This window comes from Anolis carolinensis, chromosome 2, assembly GCF_035594765.1.
Source record: "Anolis carolinensis isolate JA03-04 chromosome 2, rAnoCar3.1.pri, whole genome shotgun sequence".
NCBI lineage: Eukaryota > Metazoa > Chordata > Lepidosauria > Squamata > Dactyloidae > Anolis > Anolis carolinensis.
The window spans coordinates 305,308,048-305,325,686 of NC_085842.1; the positions used below are offsets into that span (position 1 = coordinate 305,308,048).

At 36.1% G+C, this 17,639-nt stretch overlaps 1 protein-coding gene across 2 annotated transcripts in view; it reads left to right on the forward strand.

The window, feature by feature from the left end:
• The window catches only part of golph3 (golgi phosphoprotein 3), a 30,288-nt gene that overhangs the window by 8,592 nt on the left and 4,057 nt on the right, over positions 1-17,639 (forward strand). The window contains exons 2-3 of one of the 2 annotated variants that reach the window (XM_003225938.4): positions 6,564-6,695; positions 11,143-11,257. In XM_003225938.4, coding sequence (XP_003225986.1) covers positions 6,564-6,695; positions 11,143-11,257 — 247 coding nt within the window. The remainder of the gene's footprint in view (positions 1-6,563; positions 6,696-11,142; positions 11,258-17,639) is intronic. The other variant, XM_062972523.1, reaches the window with a different exon arrangement.

Sequence of the window (17,639 nt, forward strand, 5' to 3'; positions counted from 1 at the left end):
GAGGGATAGAAGTTCTTCTAAAGATGTCCCACAACTGGGTTATTTTTATATCAAGCAAGATGGACAAAGCTAAGTAGGCATCTAGTAGGCTGACCTGTTCCAAGCAGTTGAATGTCAAACAACTGAAATTTATCCAGTAACGTTGAGCAAGAAGTAGTTCTGCTATAGACTGTCTTTCATAGACCCCAAATTGGAACAAATCCCAGTGATTTTATCTACAAAGGACATGAAAAACTGTTGCTTGTAAAAATTATTATCAATTGTAACAATTTTATACTTTTGTTACTTCAGTATATTCTGCAAGAGAATGTACAGATATTGATGCAAGAGAAAAGATGGCTTTCTTAAGATTACTGATTTGAAATGGTCGTTCAGATTGTTTTTAATCAATTTTAGTTTGAATTCATTGAGACTGCTTTAGTTTTCCTAATTCTACTCATTATTTGCAATTTATAATAAACAGAGAGAAGCTTGAGTTTTAGCTAATTAGAGGTACTTGGTAACTATTGTATAAAGTAACTTCATTTAAGCTTTCAGTTTGGAACTATTAAAGATCTGTGATAGGATAATTGCCAAAATTAGCGGGAATAGTCCTGACATGGGTCATCAGAAAAACATCTGGATCCATTGACCTCTGGGGCTGGATCTTCCTGACTTCTCGTTTTGTGATCATTAAAAGAGACGATATCAGCTTTAATCAGCTTATAGTTGATATATGACAAATAAATAGTGAAAGATTCCTATTGATAAATAATGTAATCCCCATTTTATTATTACTTGCCATCAAGTCCGTTTCCACTTATGATAACTCTATGAATGAAAGGGCTTAGTCATCAACATTGCTACCAAACAACAAATACACTGGGCAGCTTGCTACACAGCTACAACACATATTCAGATACACCAGGCATGTGCAAACTTCGACCCTCCAGGTGTTAGGTTCTGGTAGGCTGTTAGGAATTGTGGGAGTTGAAATCCAAAGCATCTGGAGGGCTGAAGTTTGCCCATGTCTGAGATAGACCCTTGGTTGCTATGGCAGCTGTGAATTCTCAGGCACATTTATTAAGGCAGGTTTGCTCTGGAAATTAAAGGTACCTAGGATATCAATTATGACACCTCATGCCATATTCAAAACTATATCAAGTCAATCCTAGGTATTGTTAGGTAGCATGTGGTCAGTTGATCAAAATAATCTATCCCAAATGCTAAATCTTGCGTATATACATTAAAACTAATCTGTGCCTTGTGCCTTACACTGGGTTTCTTATAAGAGAGGACTTTTTTGTATACCAGTAATCCGACTTCATTTGTCTACCCACTTGTTCCCAAATTCCTATACAGAGTGCCTAACCAGGAAAGCATAGCTGTCGTCTTCATCAAGCCAGAGATCCCTAAAACATAGAAAATTAGCCTTTACCTACAGGATTGCCTTCTCCTGTTCAATTCCCCCCAAACACTCAGGTCTTATGAGGAGTGGCTACTCTAACCTGCCAGAACCCAGCCGGCAGCCGTCACCCAGAGGACCTTTTCATTGGCTGCCCCAAGACTGGAATGACCTGCCAGAAGAGCTTCAGCACCTAAATGAGCTGTCAGATTTTAAAAAACTAAATACATATCTCTTCTGTCTGGCCTACCCAGTCAATTTTAATCACGAATTTTAAACTTGCATCTTACGTTCAAGCTTTGTTCTGAGTATTTTAATATGCATTTTGTAGAAATACGTTTTAGTATGTGTATTTTGTAGAATGTTTTTAGATTATTGTGTGTTTTACCAATGTTGTAACCTGCCTTGAGCTACAAGGAAAGGCAGAGAAGAAATCAAATTTTTATTACTAAATTGATTATTAATTACTTTTTATAATTCTGAACATTATTTCATACCTGATCTGAAATTGAAAACAAACAATCTGCAGAAAGTTGGCTGAGCTCCCCAAAAGCACAGAAATTATAAAAAAAACCCTAGACAAACAAAAAAACCTAACAATTTTACCATCTCTCCCTTTTCTATACACAACTAATATAATTCATATCCTAATAACATTGATGCCTCTAAACATCTGCTTTTAGCCAGATATCAAGAATAAGGCATTCAGTGTATTTGACTGATTTTTTCTGTTCAGATATTTTTGTTTTCAGATTCCCCCCCCCCTAAAAAATACAGAATTTGCAGATATTACAGTCTTCAGTAGTTGAAAACAATATAAAATTATAAAAGCATAAAGACAATAATGGATTAAAATGCTCTTGTTAAATGTAAAATAAATGCATTTCTTTGTTTTTATATTTTGGCTTCTTTTTTTAAAAAGGAAAAAAACCCTCACATAATTATAGATACTTTATTTTACAGCAGACCAAAGGTTAAGTTTTTGTTAGCATACCAAAGGTTATTTTAATGGGTGGATATGAAAGGAAGAATCTTTAAAAGTGCAGTTCTGCTTATGTCTGGTTAAAAGTAAATCAATGTGAATTCACTCAGGTTGAATCTACAGTATCATATAATCCAGTTTCAGAATGCAGATTAATTGCATTGAGCTGAATTATTTGAGTCTGTATTGCTATACAATCCAGTTAATCTGTATTCTGAAACTGGATTATATGGCAGTGTAGATGGGACCTCAGATTTAACTCACAAATGTTGAGAATAATTGAATTTTGGCAAAAGCTTTTTTTTTGCAATTGTGACTAGAGGTAAGTGAGTTGTGAAAAAAAATCTATTTAATTTTTTTTTGAAAGGCCAGAGCAAGGGAGGAAAATAAGCTGTTTTGACAAGGGAAAAGAGTGGTGAAAGGATATATTTGGAAAGAGGTGACCAAACATTAAAGAAAGAGTGCCAGTGTTTTCCTGCAAAGAACTTTGTAAAATGAATTTTAAGAAGACTGCAATGTAAAGTGAGAGCTTGATAGACTCTTGAAGAGTTTGTTTTTAGCAGTTTTGTGGACTGTAAAATTGCCTTTTAAAAGTAAACAGTGTGAAACTTCGGGTAATGATGCAAGCAGTTAATTCTGTAATTTAGTCATTGGAGTGTTCATATATTGGAGATATTTTGAATTTTTCTGAATAGATGCTTAAATCGTTACTGTTTTTTAAATGAGAACTTACATAAGTTGTAGTTTGTATGTACTATACATTCAGTTGGGAAGGAAGCAAAGGTTTGAAAGTATGTTTATATTTTATTTTTACTTTTTTGCCACAGTGCATCAAAAGTTGTGTGTGTGTGTCTTTTTTCATTACTTAAATGTTTCCCAAGAGTTACAAGTCTGGCTTTTCAAAAGAATTTAGAAGGAGAAGGCAGCCTTTTCTGGCAGTCCTCCCTCAGGTCAAGTCAGATTGAGAAGTTTCCTTTCTATTGTTAAACTGCATCAGTATGACTGCTTTGTTTTAAATGTCAACATAGAGATTATCTTAATTTAAAATCAGACATTATGCAAGTTCTTATTGAGGAAGTTGTAATTATGCATCTACATAAAATTTTGCACGTTGTTGACATTAGAAATTATGCTGTGTTAGCTGTCTGGGAATGCTGTTAATGCAAGCAAGGCAATTTGTGCCTCTTCTGTTGTGAACTGAAAATCTCCTCAAAATATAAGAATACATGTATAAGTAACAAAAAAAAACACACTCAAATGTAGCTCTTGGTGAAATCATTCTCTGAGCAAGACTGGACAATCAAGTTTACAACAATAGTATATTGCAGGCCAGGGATGATGTTTGCTTCAAGGACTAAATCCGAGAAAAAGGCATCAGTCTGAAAAAGTGATGTGGGAAAGCATAATACAGCCTTGAGCCACACCTGGCTTCCAAACATGGTTTTTGTGTCCTTCAACCCCACAAGACTTCCCAAACTGTCCTTTTTCAGGCCTCCTACAAATGTGAACTGTTTCCATTTGAAGTCTCCAAACGATAGACTTATTCTGGGTTGATGTGGGAGGCAGTCTTAGGAGCCTCTAGCACAGTGGTTCTCAGCCTGGGGTCTCCAGATATTTTTGGACGATAACTCCCAGAAATCCCAGCAAGTTTACCAGCTTTTAGGATTTCTGGGAGTTGAAGGCCAAAATCATCTGGGGACTTCAGGTTGAGAACCACTGCTCCAGCAAGTTACAGGACAGAAAATTGGCCCTCAGCTGCATTGTACTTGTAGAATCATGGATTCCTGGTAGATTTCAAGGCAAGGTTTCTACTGCTATAGTGTCAAAGTAAAACGAATCCTTGCCTTGTTCATTCCTCATTTACTTCAAATTTTTTTTTGGTTAATTCATATGTTTCTTTCAATTCAGTTTTAAATTATTTTAATTTTAGACAGTTCAACACTATTTTAGTTTATCAATTTTTCTGTGTTTTTGCCTATAATTCTTTTTATTTTGTAAACTGTCTTAAATTCCACTTTTAGGAGGGAAATCCAGTTAAATCTAAAATTATAAGAATAATTGCCTTTTGTAACGTTTTGTATGTTTTTAAATATATTTGTTTTAATTTGTAATGATTTTATGGCTGTTGATTACCTTTAGTTCCATTTTTGGGGAAAAGGCAATAAGCAAATAGTTCCTAGACATGCATGTTCATCTGTGAACTCCTTAGCAAATTAATCGTTGAGAGAGTGATGTAATCCAGCTGTGCTGTGGTGAACTACAATTTATTTTCAACAATACAGTAGAACATCTTGGCATTTTCATGTACTTAGCTATGTTTTTTGTTTGTTGTGATGTCAGATTCAAAACTTTGCTTGTAACTGGTTCTGTTTACGTGGCAGAACAACTCAGAATATTTTGTATGTGTTGCATTGCTGGTTGTTTCTCTTTCTGTCTTTGCCAATGGCTCTGCATTTTAAGGAGCTACAGACCACTGATTCAGACTTTGATTAAAATTCTATTTGTTGATATCAAATATATTTAATAGTTAAACAGTCAAAAGCATATATAACTTTGTGTGTTAATGAGAATGTATATTCCTGTGTGCAAGTTCTACTCTTGACATTCTGTTTTCAACCCAGAAGTTTGTATACTTAATTTGATTTTAAATTTCTTAAGTTTTATTACAACTGAACAATTGTGCAAGGAAAAGCAAAATACAATAAAAGCAACATTATTTGTAGAAGTTTTTTCACTGGCATTCTCTCTTCCATCTCTCTTGGAAGACAAAAAGCTTTTTTAAACCATGTTTCCCAAGAGGATGCCCTTGCAGTGTCAAACAGGTAGCAGACAATAATATTGGTACATATAACATTGAAAAGTTATAGCAAAATGCATATCCTCCGAGGACTAAGTTATGTTGTTTGTACTAATGAGCGGTATGTGAGGAAAAAGACAGAGGTATTGTCTCATTCTGATAAAATCATAAGTCAGAAACAAAACCTTACAAAAGAGGAATGGGAAAGATTATTAGTGCCTTTTGTGTGCTTGCCTTGCCAGTTAGCTCTTTCTGCTGGTATTGGAAGCCTCTGTTCATGGCCTTTAGTTCTGAATTTTAAAGACTAAACAAAAATGGCCATTCTTGGATTTTGCTCACCTAACAAACCAAAATTTCAACCTAAGAACAAACCATCCCATGTTATGAAAGATTCAAAATCTTTTAAACATTCCTGGTGTATTTACACAATCACATGCAGAACATACAGCTTGAAAACATTCAGTAGACATTATTTTAGGAGAGAAGGAGGGTGCTGCTGAAATCAGCATTTTAAGGACTGAACTATATTGGTTTTGAGAAAAGTTTGGGGGCAAGTTTCATTCAATTCAACTTTCATTCAATCAGGATAGTTTTCTAGCACAAAACTTTTAACAGTTCATATATACTTTGCAAGTCTCAATAAGGAAGGGATAACATTTGTTCCAAAGTGATGGATTTTTTTGTGACTGTGTTGGTTCTGTTTTGTTTGCTTTACAAGATCCATGTTTTTATGACTATCTACCCAAATCAAAGACTGTATCAGACCAGAATTTAGAAACCAGTTTATTGCCCCTCATCTTCCTCTTTTGTTACAGCAAAATGTGTCTTTTTCTCCTAGTCTCAAGAAGCATTGCTTTTGCAATTTGAATAAATAAAAATGGAAACACCTATAATAAATTAAAAGCACATTACATAATTCTTAAGTTCACTACTCTTTGGGACCCACCAAAGAAGATTGTTTAATAATTGTAAATATTTCACTACTCTTTGGGACCCACCAAAGAAGATTGTTTAATAATTGTAAATATTCATGTTTACACTTAAATATTCATCAGTATTTAGATTATTTAATGCCATAGCTGTTTTGGATCATGAGATGGCAAGGTTTTGGGAGTTGGCAAAAGGTGTGGTTGTAAAAGTCATTTATTTAGAGACGAGAAAGTTATCAGCAGTTATAATATTGAGCCATGATAGCTATATGTTATGCCCAGTGTCAGCAGGCATCCATTCCTGGACAATATAAGTAGGAGGATAATGTTTAGCTGACATCTTCCTTGTGGGTTTCTCATAGGCTTCTTGATGGTCATTTAGAATATGATTGGGCTTATCCTGCATGGCTTGTCTTCTTACTTTTTATGTGTATATTAACTTAAAATTTATTGACACATTTTGCTTATTAGGGTTACACGTCGTTTTGGAATGATTGCATTTCCTCTGGGCTCCGTGGATGTATGTTAATTGAATTGGCACTGAGAGGGCGTCTTCAGCTGGAGGCATTTGGAATGAGACGCAAAAGCCTGCTAACTAGAAAGGTAAGAAGCAGAAGGTAGAATAGTGTGTGTGTGTTGTTCACACAGTGTGTGTCTACACAGGATGTCCCTTATAATTTGGTGACGCATACCTACTATTATAATCTTTAATCTTATTTTTAAAAATGCAAGAAGAAAAATAATTAGAACTATAAGATGTTAAGGGTGTATACATTTTTGGAAGACACCCTGCACATATATATACTTTCTAATACACTGTGTATACCCATTTTAGCATTTGTCAAGAGTTTAATAGAATGTTAGTATGAGTAATTTAAGTTCCGTAAGTAAACATGTGGGCAGTGTTATAAAAGATTTCTGCTTTTGGTGTTTGTTAATCCGATGCCTAGCTGAGCAGTAACTCAGTGGTTTTTTGTTTTGTTTTGTTTTGCTCTGTGGTTGATGGTGTTGGCATTATATCAAGGTAGATTTTTCTTAGAAGTTTTTGTGAGGGAAAATGCTTCATTTTCTCTTCCAAATTCAGTTGCAGTGGCAGTTTTCCCTTGTCAATATTATCTTTTGCTCACCTACTTAAAAAGAAAGTTTGAAACTTTCCATTCTCTGTTCAGAATTGAGTCTTTGTGTAAGCAGTTATTACTTATGTCCAACTCGCTAGATTTAGTTGTAAATACTTTGAAATAGGTCTCCTGCAATCTTAAAAAAGCTTCTAAGATTTTTTGGGGGGGTTTAGTAGAAACATCTCCTGAAATACTCAGGTTATAATTGCTTGCATAAGGATATGTCAGATATTTTAAAGCTAAATATGAAAGATGTGAATATTAGTCAAACTGAATACTTTATGAATTGTATATTTTTAAACAAGCCTCAAATTAAGTAGAATCTGTGGATGATGGGAAAACAGAGTTTCCCACATTCTGGTTTTTAAGATATAATTTTTGTGGACACAGCCACAAATACGTACTTTTACAGTTTACAGTCACTCTCCAGATTTTTAAAGGCTTATGATTCCATGGATTAAGTATACACTGATAATACTTCACACCTTGTGTAAATGCTATCTGATTGGTTTACAGCACAAGAGTAGGCTCCCCGTGATCCTGGTGTTCCACTGGATAATAGACTCTTGATGGAGAGCTGTCTTTCCCCCTTAATCTTAATTATACTGAGTTATTTCAAAACTAGCTCAGAGGTGAATATTTTCACCATTCTGCAGTTCAGGTCATCAGTTGAAATGACCAGGAAATTTATGCAGTATTGTATAGTCTAGAAAAAGAGCAGATAAAATTTTGAAATGCGTTCTTTTTTTCTGGCTCTTTTTTTCCCTTTAGGGGAAAGTCTTTACTGAATAGAATCAAATAAAAAATTACAGCTTGGAGGAGATAGCATGAAGGGTCAAGGTGTGTAGTTAACAAATAAAACCATTTCTGTAAGTTGTGAAACTATTCCACGTGACTCAAAGCCCTCTGCTACAGGCCAGTCAATAAATATGAGGTGCTGTAGGCTATATTTCAGAGGAAGGAACTGGCAAAACCACTTCTGAGGATTCCTTGCCTAAGAAAAGCCTATGGGGTTGTTGTAATTCAACAGGCAATTTGAAAGGACATACACACACAACCCCTGCCATCCAAGAAGGGTGACTAATTTAAATTGTGTATTTAACCATTTGTGTATAGTTTATGAACTCAGAAATTTCAGACGTTCACCTACCCAGCAAGTATTAATACATGCACATACAATATGAATGCATTTTTAATGGAGAAGGCCAGCAAGAGGCCTAAATTCAAAAAGATCAGTTTCCTACATCTTGGACAGAATCACCTTAATATTAGAATTGCATTTACTTTTTATCCACTGTGGGGTTTGTAGGATTTTTTTATAACAACCACAAACATATCAATATCCTTTTAATAAAAAGGGTCACTGTGAGATAAATAAAATTTTATATTATGCTTCTCAACAATCTCAGAGCCAGACTTCATGTTCTGTCAGTGGAAATACTCTTCTATCTACAGAAAATCACTCATCTGGCAAAGGAGTGGGAATCGGGAAAACCTCCAGGTCTTTGTTGAACTGCATCTCCCAGCATTCCTCACCACTGACTGTTGGCTAGTGTACCCAAAGACATCTGGAAGGCCATATGATTCTCATCCCCAATCCAATAGAAATATCCCACTGTGAGAAGGAAAAGGCAACTTTCATCCGTTCTTCCTTCACCCTGCAGTAACATAGGCCCTCCAAACATCTGCTCTAGAATTATTTCATATTGCCTTGGTAAAATTCATCTTGTTCTGTTGGCAGGAATGGTATTTGGACCTAGCTCACTGAATTTAAGTTAATACCAAATAGTGAAGTTGTTAATACACTATGACAAGTTATGTGTTATTCAGCTTGGTCTACTTTAGTACAAACAACAACTTGACCTACATGGTGTGTATGACCAACCAGAAATATTTAATAATACTTTAATAAGGTTTACCTTCCCCAATTCTTCTAATATTTGATAACTTGCGTATCCTCAGGAATTGAAGATTTGTCTGTTTTGTAGGAAGTCTGTACTTTTTTGTGCATTCTCTTATTTCAATGTACTGTTAGAATCTTAATAATTATAAAATGTTTATTAAATTTAGTCCAGTGTTTGTTTCACATGTTCGTGCTTCTCTACAATCATCATCTAGTTACAGAGCCTAGAAAAAGATAGAAAGCAGTGCTAATTTTCTTTTTAGAGATATTTAGGTTTTTAAAACATTTCCTGCCTACATGAAGTAGGATCATGAATTGAATGTGAAATTTAACTGGCGAACAGGAGATACATCAAAACTGGTTGCTACTAGTGAAATTCAGTGATTCATGTGCTTTTTATTTTTGTGATTATTTTATTAGTTTTTATTAGTTTTACTGCTGGCTTTCAATACATTCCTCTTCTGAGATCCATGTTCTACTTCCTTGATTTACCTATTCTTCTCTCCAGCCCAGGCATGGGAGTCATTCAGCCATCCAGAAGTTGTTGCAGTGAATTTTTTGCCATTTTTCGCCATGCTGATTAGAATTGGTGGGACATTCAGTCCAATAACATCTGGAAGCCTGCAGGATTTCCGCTTCTGCTCTAACTTTTCATTATTTAACTGCACTGACATATTAACATTATTCTAATAGAGATGGGCAACCTCAGCAGATTGAAGTCTAGTTCACATCTCCAACCTTGAGTTGGGCTGCAAAAGGGTGAAAAGCTTTTAAAACAAAATGTCATTTCTGTGGTTTGCTACTTGAATTTGGAGGTGCAGTATTGAGGTGACTGGGAGGCTTAAAAACGTTTTGGATGCCATGTGTTACCAATTCTCATTCTAGTGACTTCAGTTTTCCCTTCTTGTACTGAATCTCAAATAAATATTTCTGCTTCTCTAATCTTCTTTTTAGTTGGTATTTGGCCATCTAGCCGTTCTTTCTGTATGTCCTGCTGATATCTTGCATCAAACAGAGAAAGCTGGAAGGCTCCCTGCACCCCACCTTTTGTCACTACTGCAGATGCTGATGTTTTCCTTCTAGCAAAGAGCACTGTGGCATTTGTCACTAAAATTAAGGGAAGGGGTCATTCTGTACTCTTTCTTCTCTTTCCAAAGACAAGCAGTTGCCAATTTGTGGGTACTCCCTTAGAAAGCTGTACATTCACTCATTCTCATCTAGCACTAATAACCACCTCCTGCCATTTGTTTCTCTCCCTTCTATGGTTATCATTGCTCACTTTTCCTTGTCTTTTCTTTCTGATTATTTATTAAGAATAAATCTGCATAAATCACACGTTACTTTTTTCCTGGTCATCCCTTTCCTGTGTCTCTGCATTGATTGTATTGCCTTTCTGTGGCTACTTCAAATGCTAATGTTTATATTCGAAAACATATTTACACTGGGCCTTATTTGGAATTAATGTGACTTATGATTGCACTTGAGAGCCAGTGTGGGGGTTGACTGAAACTCTGGCAATGAGGCTTCAATTCCTGATCAACTGTGAAAACCCATTGGGTGACCTTGGAACATGTTACACTGGGAGTTGTAGTGTAAAAAATAATAATAAATGTTCCCTTGATTGGGTATGCTGGGTCACGATGCAATTAGAAGAAGTACATGATTAATTCACAACAGTGTTTATCATGAAGAAACCTTTTCCTTCATAGGTAAATAAATAAGGATGCAAATATCATGCAGGAGATAGTTTGGAATATTTTGTTCCTAGCTTTCATGAATGAGGTAATGTACACGATCTCTTTGCCTTTTCATTGTGTTAGGAGTTGAAGGACATTTTTCACAATGTAGTGTAGAATTGTGTAGAAGATTGTGTGAAAAATTATGACAGTGGCCCTAAAAAATACTTTAACATTAAATTTTGAGGTTAAACATAGTATCATAGACAAACTTTTAATATCCTTGGCATTTAAAAACTCAAATGCAACATTTGATGTGATGTGCCTGAGTAAACTTCTGCAATTCCCATCAGGTAATCTGCAAATCAGATGCTCCTACAGGAGATGTTCTACTTGATGAAGCTCTGAAGCACATTAAAGAAACACAACCTCCAGAAACAGTGCAGAACTGGATAGAACTGCTTAGTGGTAAGAGAATTCTATAGAAAATCATTATCTTTCAGTGCTTAACAAACTGTTTTGAACTGTCATCTGTGTCTATTTTAAGGGTAATTTTTCTAGTTTAGAAAATGACATGTCCTTACTTGTGTGATGTCATCTTTCCATACAATATGTAGTATCTATAGATACTCTAAAGGTTACTTTTAAAACAACTGCTGTGATGGAAGGAAGTGGTTGACCATTAGTTTAAGATCCTGTGATATATGGCAGAATATCAATATTTGAATTGATGAATTGCACTCTCAAAAGTTCACCCATCAATAACATGTATTACAGTGGATGTTTATGGAGGTGGGTGGGGGTCCTTTCATGTGCCCATGGAGTTCCTCTGGCTTGTTTCTGATGTTGTTCACCTGCGAAGGGCTACTCAAATCCCTTCAGTTCATTTGTGTTCATTTATGATGATTTGCCTGTACTTTTCATCTGTTCAAATTTTAGTCTAATGCTACTATTTCAGTCTCTGCTCTTTCATGCATCCCAACTGACTCTTGAGGCAATGACTTAACAAACCTAGTTTTTCCAAGTTTGAGAAAGTAACAAACAAGAAGTAGAAGGGATTGATGACAGAATTTCCTCTCAAATTCTATGATGTTGTGAAATTCAACCAAACACATATTCATAACACACTTATGAGAACTAATGTTGTATAAAAGAGTGAGTGTTCAATGATGACTCTATGGGATTAGAATTTGAATTGCTGGCCAGCCATAGAACCTTACTGGGGGGAAGAGGGAGGGAGAAAGAAAGAGGGAGACGTACACATGCTTAATTATACTTAGGTATAAATATTCAATAGTATTTCTGTACCCTCGTACTCTGTAAGGATAAGTTCATGGGTGATCATGGGGAAGTGACGGGATTGGGGAAAAATACTGGTATTTTGATTGTGGAATATCATGATTGTATGTCTCTATGTGTATGTAGTATATATATATATATATATATCCCACAATAAAAAATGGAAGAAAAAAAAGAACCTTACTGGGTGATCTTGGGCAGATCACATTCTTTCAGCTCTATGGCAATGACATATCATCATCATCATCTTTATTTATATCCTGCCACCATCTCCCCGAGGGGACTTGGTGCGGTTCCCAAAAACACTCTAGGGTGCCACACATAAAATAGAAATACATAAGCATAAAAACAATACAATATAAATTTAACCAAATACAAAATTTATGAATATATGGTTATAAACATCAAACCAAACCTGACTTGGAAGGTTTCATCTCTGAATTGCCAAGGAAACTCTTATGAGTTGCCGTAAATCAGAGTTTACTTTGAAGTCAGAGACCACTTGATGTAGCAGCAGTAGTTGGCTTCCTAGAGTTTGAGTATTCACATTATCTGTCATTACGGTACTTATCTAAAAGGCAATATGATGTGTTATCAGTAGATACTTTAAAATATAAAGTCTGCCCATTGCAAAGCCAAGCACCAATAACTCAGCTTTGTCTTGCTTTGCTCTGGATATCTATTAGAAATGTAGCATAAACTAGTAGGCTAGATATTGACAATGTTAGAACTGTTTTCAACAACCGAAAAACTGGGTTTTATTACAGGAGAACAACTGGATAGGAATGCTTGTGGTAATAACATATTTTTGATGTGCACATGGTATTGCTAACAAGACTTCCAGACCAGGACTGACTAGATTTCCACATCTCTTGAAAAATTATTCTTTTTATCTCTTTTGTTTTTGCTTTTAAAAGACATGTTTCTCAGCAAAGAAGGGCCTACTTTCTATGCATTGGGAAAAAAGATGTCCTGCTATTAATCCTTTATAAATAAAAATATTAACTATAAACATGCCCAAGGAAGTTTAATTGGATGTAAAAGTAATGTCCAATTTATCCATTCGTTTTTCAAGATTTAGTTATTTAGGAATTTTTAAAATAAAAAAAATTGATATTCCTTTTTCAACCCATCCCTATATCAATATGAAAGGCAAAGTTTTCAAACTATCAAAAAACCTTGAAAAATTTCATAGCTAGAGAGAAATTCTTAAGATTTATTATTACCGTATTTCACCCAAAATTAGCCTTATATTAATTTTTGCTCTAAAAGACACATTCAGGGTTATTTTCAAGGAGTGTTTAATTTTCTCATATACAGTAATCTACATTAATTCCTGTACAACAATCTACATTTATTCAAATACACTCAGTCATACCATCTTCTTCTGGAACGTCATTATAACTCTCCAAAACCCGAATGCTGGCCTGAATTTCTTGTAACTTCATTTCCTGTAGAACCATTGGCCTCAGTATCTCATGTCCAGCAGTAAAGCTCTCCTTAAAGTAGAAGGGCAATACTTCTTGTCCTTGTTGCCTGCTTATAGTGCATTGGCAATATAGCTGTCAGTGATTTTATCTCATAAAGTCTTCCCCCAGGTCACAATCTCTTGCAGGCTAGGCTTCACAAAGTTTCCACGCTGACTTCTCTCCAATATAGTTTCAGTGTAGTCATCGATTTTCATGCACAAATTGTACTTGAATGGCTTGTTTATTGCAATATTAAGAGTCTGGAGATAGGCAGTCACGATTCGATCTATTCCTCTCTTTGCAAGGAAGTTCTTTATGTCTTTAGCATGGTGAGTGCTTGTTGAATCCCAGACTAGCAGACCTCTTGACCACCTACCAAAGAAAGTGGCGGCATTAAATCAACTTACTTTCTTATAACTGCTTGCATTCACCAGGCTTCTTTGGTTTCAAGAACGTAAATGCCTGAAACACATTCAATCTTACCTTTTTTGCCCTTAGTGATGATTAGAGGTAGTGCTTTCTTTCCATTCAGACGAATTGCCAAAATACAGGTAACACATGTACTTTTGTAATGTAGAATGTAAATTGACAAGGCGCCCCTCTGATCAATTGTAATTTGAGATCTTTGGCCCATAAATACTGGAGTTTAATCTATAGCAATCATTTTGGAGAGTTGGTATTTTAAAAAGTCAATTCCATCAACAAAGGACTTGAATGCAAGTGCATGTTTAGTAACTTCAGTATCTTCCAGCTTGAATGGTGTTGTCGATCTCAGAGACAGTTCATATTGCTAAAGGAAGGCATCCAGCCAGTGTTGTGTTGTTTTGAAGTCTTCTGGGAACATTTCTAACTGTGGTACCATTGTAAGGGCAAATGCTTGACTATCAGCCCTGCACACAGCCAAAGCCTTTGCTCGCCTGTCAGTAATCCATTCACAGATGATGTCTTCCAGCTCAGGAAATAATTATTCCTTTCTCGTACTCAACAGAATAGTTCCTTCTTTTGGCACTCATCTTGACTGGGGGTCAAAATATTATTCCCTTTAAATCTACCGTTAAATCATGAGTATCCTGAAAAATCATGCTAGGGCTTTCTTTCTGGTTAGGTCTTATTTTTGGTGAAATAGGGTAGTACCATTATTGTCACTCATTATGGGGAGGGTTAACACTACCCAATCTAGAACTCTACTATAATGTATTCCAATTGATCCTATTAGGAAAATTTGCAAAAGAGAAGAAATTCATAGCTTGGATACAAATAGAGAGAGATACATTCCATCAGGTGGGAAACATTTTTTTTGTTAAAGTTAAGCCATGAGAAAGAATCGACAACCCATTCCCAGGAGATGTCCAGTGTATGGTTGAGATGCAAAATGTTGGTAGCAGCTTCATTTAATCCCAATTTCTATCAATACAATATGTTGCAATCTTTACCACATATTCTGTGGAGCTGCTGCTTGAAAGGCTTTGATTACTAATTCATAGGTAAAGGTAAAGGTTTTCCTGACATTAAGTCCAGTCATGTCCGACTCTGGGAGTTGGTGCTCATCTCCATTTCTAAGCCAAAGAGCTGGCATTGTCCATAGACACCTCCAAGGTCATGTGGCCAGCATGACTGCATGGAGTGTCGTTACCTTCCTGCCGGAGTGGTACCTGTTGATCTACGCACATTTGCATGTTTTCAAATGGCTAGGTTGGCAGAAGCTGGGGCTAACAACGGGCACTCACTCCTCTCCCCGGATTCGAACCTGCGATCTTTCAGTCCGCAAATTCAACAGCTCAGCCCTTTAACACACTGCGTCACCAGAGGCTCATAATCATAACTTCAATATATTTATGTGCAGACAATTCTCCTCTACAAGCCCTCACCTGTGAAAGCAAAAGTTTTTGTAATGGGTTTTCCCGCTCAGAGACAAAGTATGCACTGTCAGCATAAGAGAAGATTGTGGCTGACAGAAGGCCATGCTCTCCACAGTGTTCATCACAGAACATCTCTAACACCTAAGGGAGGGCTAGACTTCTTGTGTGGGCTATCAATCTCTAGTCAAACGTGGAAAAGAACTACCCCCACAGCTGCAAAATTGCACCTTGATGAAAGGTATCAGTGCTGTGGTAGTTGCCATAAGACCAATAGTTATTGGATTGTGTGAGCCAAAGAGAGGGATCCTAGAAACATGGATATTCTTTATGAACAACCATAAATGCTTATTTGCCTATCACTGGACCTCTAGAACTGAGGCATTCTGAGGTGAATAGCCCCAGCTAGTGGCAGAAGACAACATCTTTACAGATTCTTCCAGCAGGAATATGGAAATTGCTTATCAGTATTTCTATTCACATAGCATTTTCACAGATGCTGATAGATTACTGTGACAGGCTACATGTAGGTGTTGTGTTTGTTCAGCTAGTTGGACAGAAATAGGATGGAACTTCTTTAGGCTGCATTTATTTACCATGGTGGGCATATACTTCTCTATCTGTTCCTTCCCTGTTCAATAGTAGGGATTTAGAGATTGAATTCTTATCACTCCCTGGATGACAAGATAACCATGGTGCTTCCATATTCCTTTCTTGCAGGAATTTCTGGTGAGTTTTTTTTTTTTCTGGTGAGGAATTTTTTCACACAAACCAATGCCATAGTTCATAATACCAAATTCAGTAAGGTTTATTTTTTTCTCCCAAATGGTGTCGGCATTCTGTTTGAGAAAGAATATAAATCTGCTTATGTTCATGAAGAATCCCACTCCTAGAATTGTCATTATATTCCTTGAGTGTTCACACGGTCTTGGTATTTCGGTTAAATTGCCTCCTTTTGTAAGTCTCCAAAACTTTTTTCTGTGGAGGTCCTAAGCAAGGTCTTACACAACACTTTTCAAGAGCAACTGGGAAGATCATCTGCTTGGTGTACAAGGATGACCAGACTTTCCCATGCTGTGGCCACCTTGGTACTCTGGTGCCAAAATGCCCACTTTCATAACAACTTCAGACTGGACAATTCAGGACCGGTCAGATGCTTGGCTTTGTAGGACACTTTTGTTTTCATTCTTGCATAAGTCTCACTTTCAGTAAAGTAGCAAGCTAGCCATCCATGCATATGAGTTAAAAGACCATGAAGCAGAACAAATTACTTACTTGTAAATGTGGCACCTTGTATTTCCATCTATAATTGCACACATGCCATCCTTTTATCATGCCTTATTTTTGTACTTTTGAAGGTGGCCATCAGGACTGAGGAAGGACCAGTTTATGATGACCATTGAAGCACATGCATCAGCGGCATCGAGTAGGGTTTCTGCTGAAAGTTCTCAACTTAAGAATGTTTCAGTCTTGTCTCTGTGCAGCTGCAGAACCCCATATATGTTAGTTCACACATGCTCACTTGAAAATTCATGTGACAGTTAAGCAATTTGTTCATTCCCTGGTAAATTCTCAAGTACAGCACATTGTACACATTTGCAAAGTTCTCTCTGTAAATTATTATTTTTTTAATTTTAACAGCTGCAGTTTTTAAATTGACAAATTCTGCATCATACTTCCATACTTTTGTGATGAGTGGATCCATTAAAATTTCACTTCTTGAGACATATTTGTAGGTATTTCTGTGGATGAAAATATCTTTGTTCTCACTGAATCAACAACTTTATATTCAGCCTGGAACATTTTAGATAGGGGATCACATGATTGAGCACTTTTCCCATATTTTCTCTACCTTGCCCTCCCCCCCTTAACAGGTTCTCTTTTTTTCCTCATATGAAACTATGAAAGGGAAAAAAATTATTTTCTGCCTTCTCTCCCTAATATGCTAGGTTTCTCTGTGTAAGGATTTTTTTTAAAATGTATTGGTATAAGATTGAAAAGATTAAGATTAAATTGTGTGACCTAGTCTGAAGTGGCTCGGCCCTTTTATACATTTGACACCTCAGGAAGAAAACATCGCTTTTGTTGTGTGCTATGCTTCTTAGCATGCTGAATACATTGAGGATGGAAAATGTTGACGATTATAAGCATCCCTTCTTATTTGTTGGGGTAGAGACAAGAAAACTGTCAAAAAGTGAAAATGGTTGGAATACAGAATACACACAC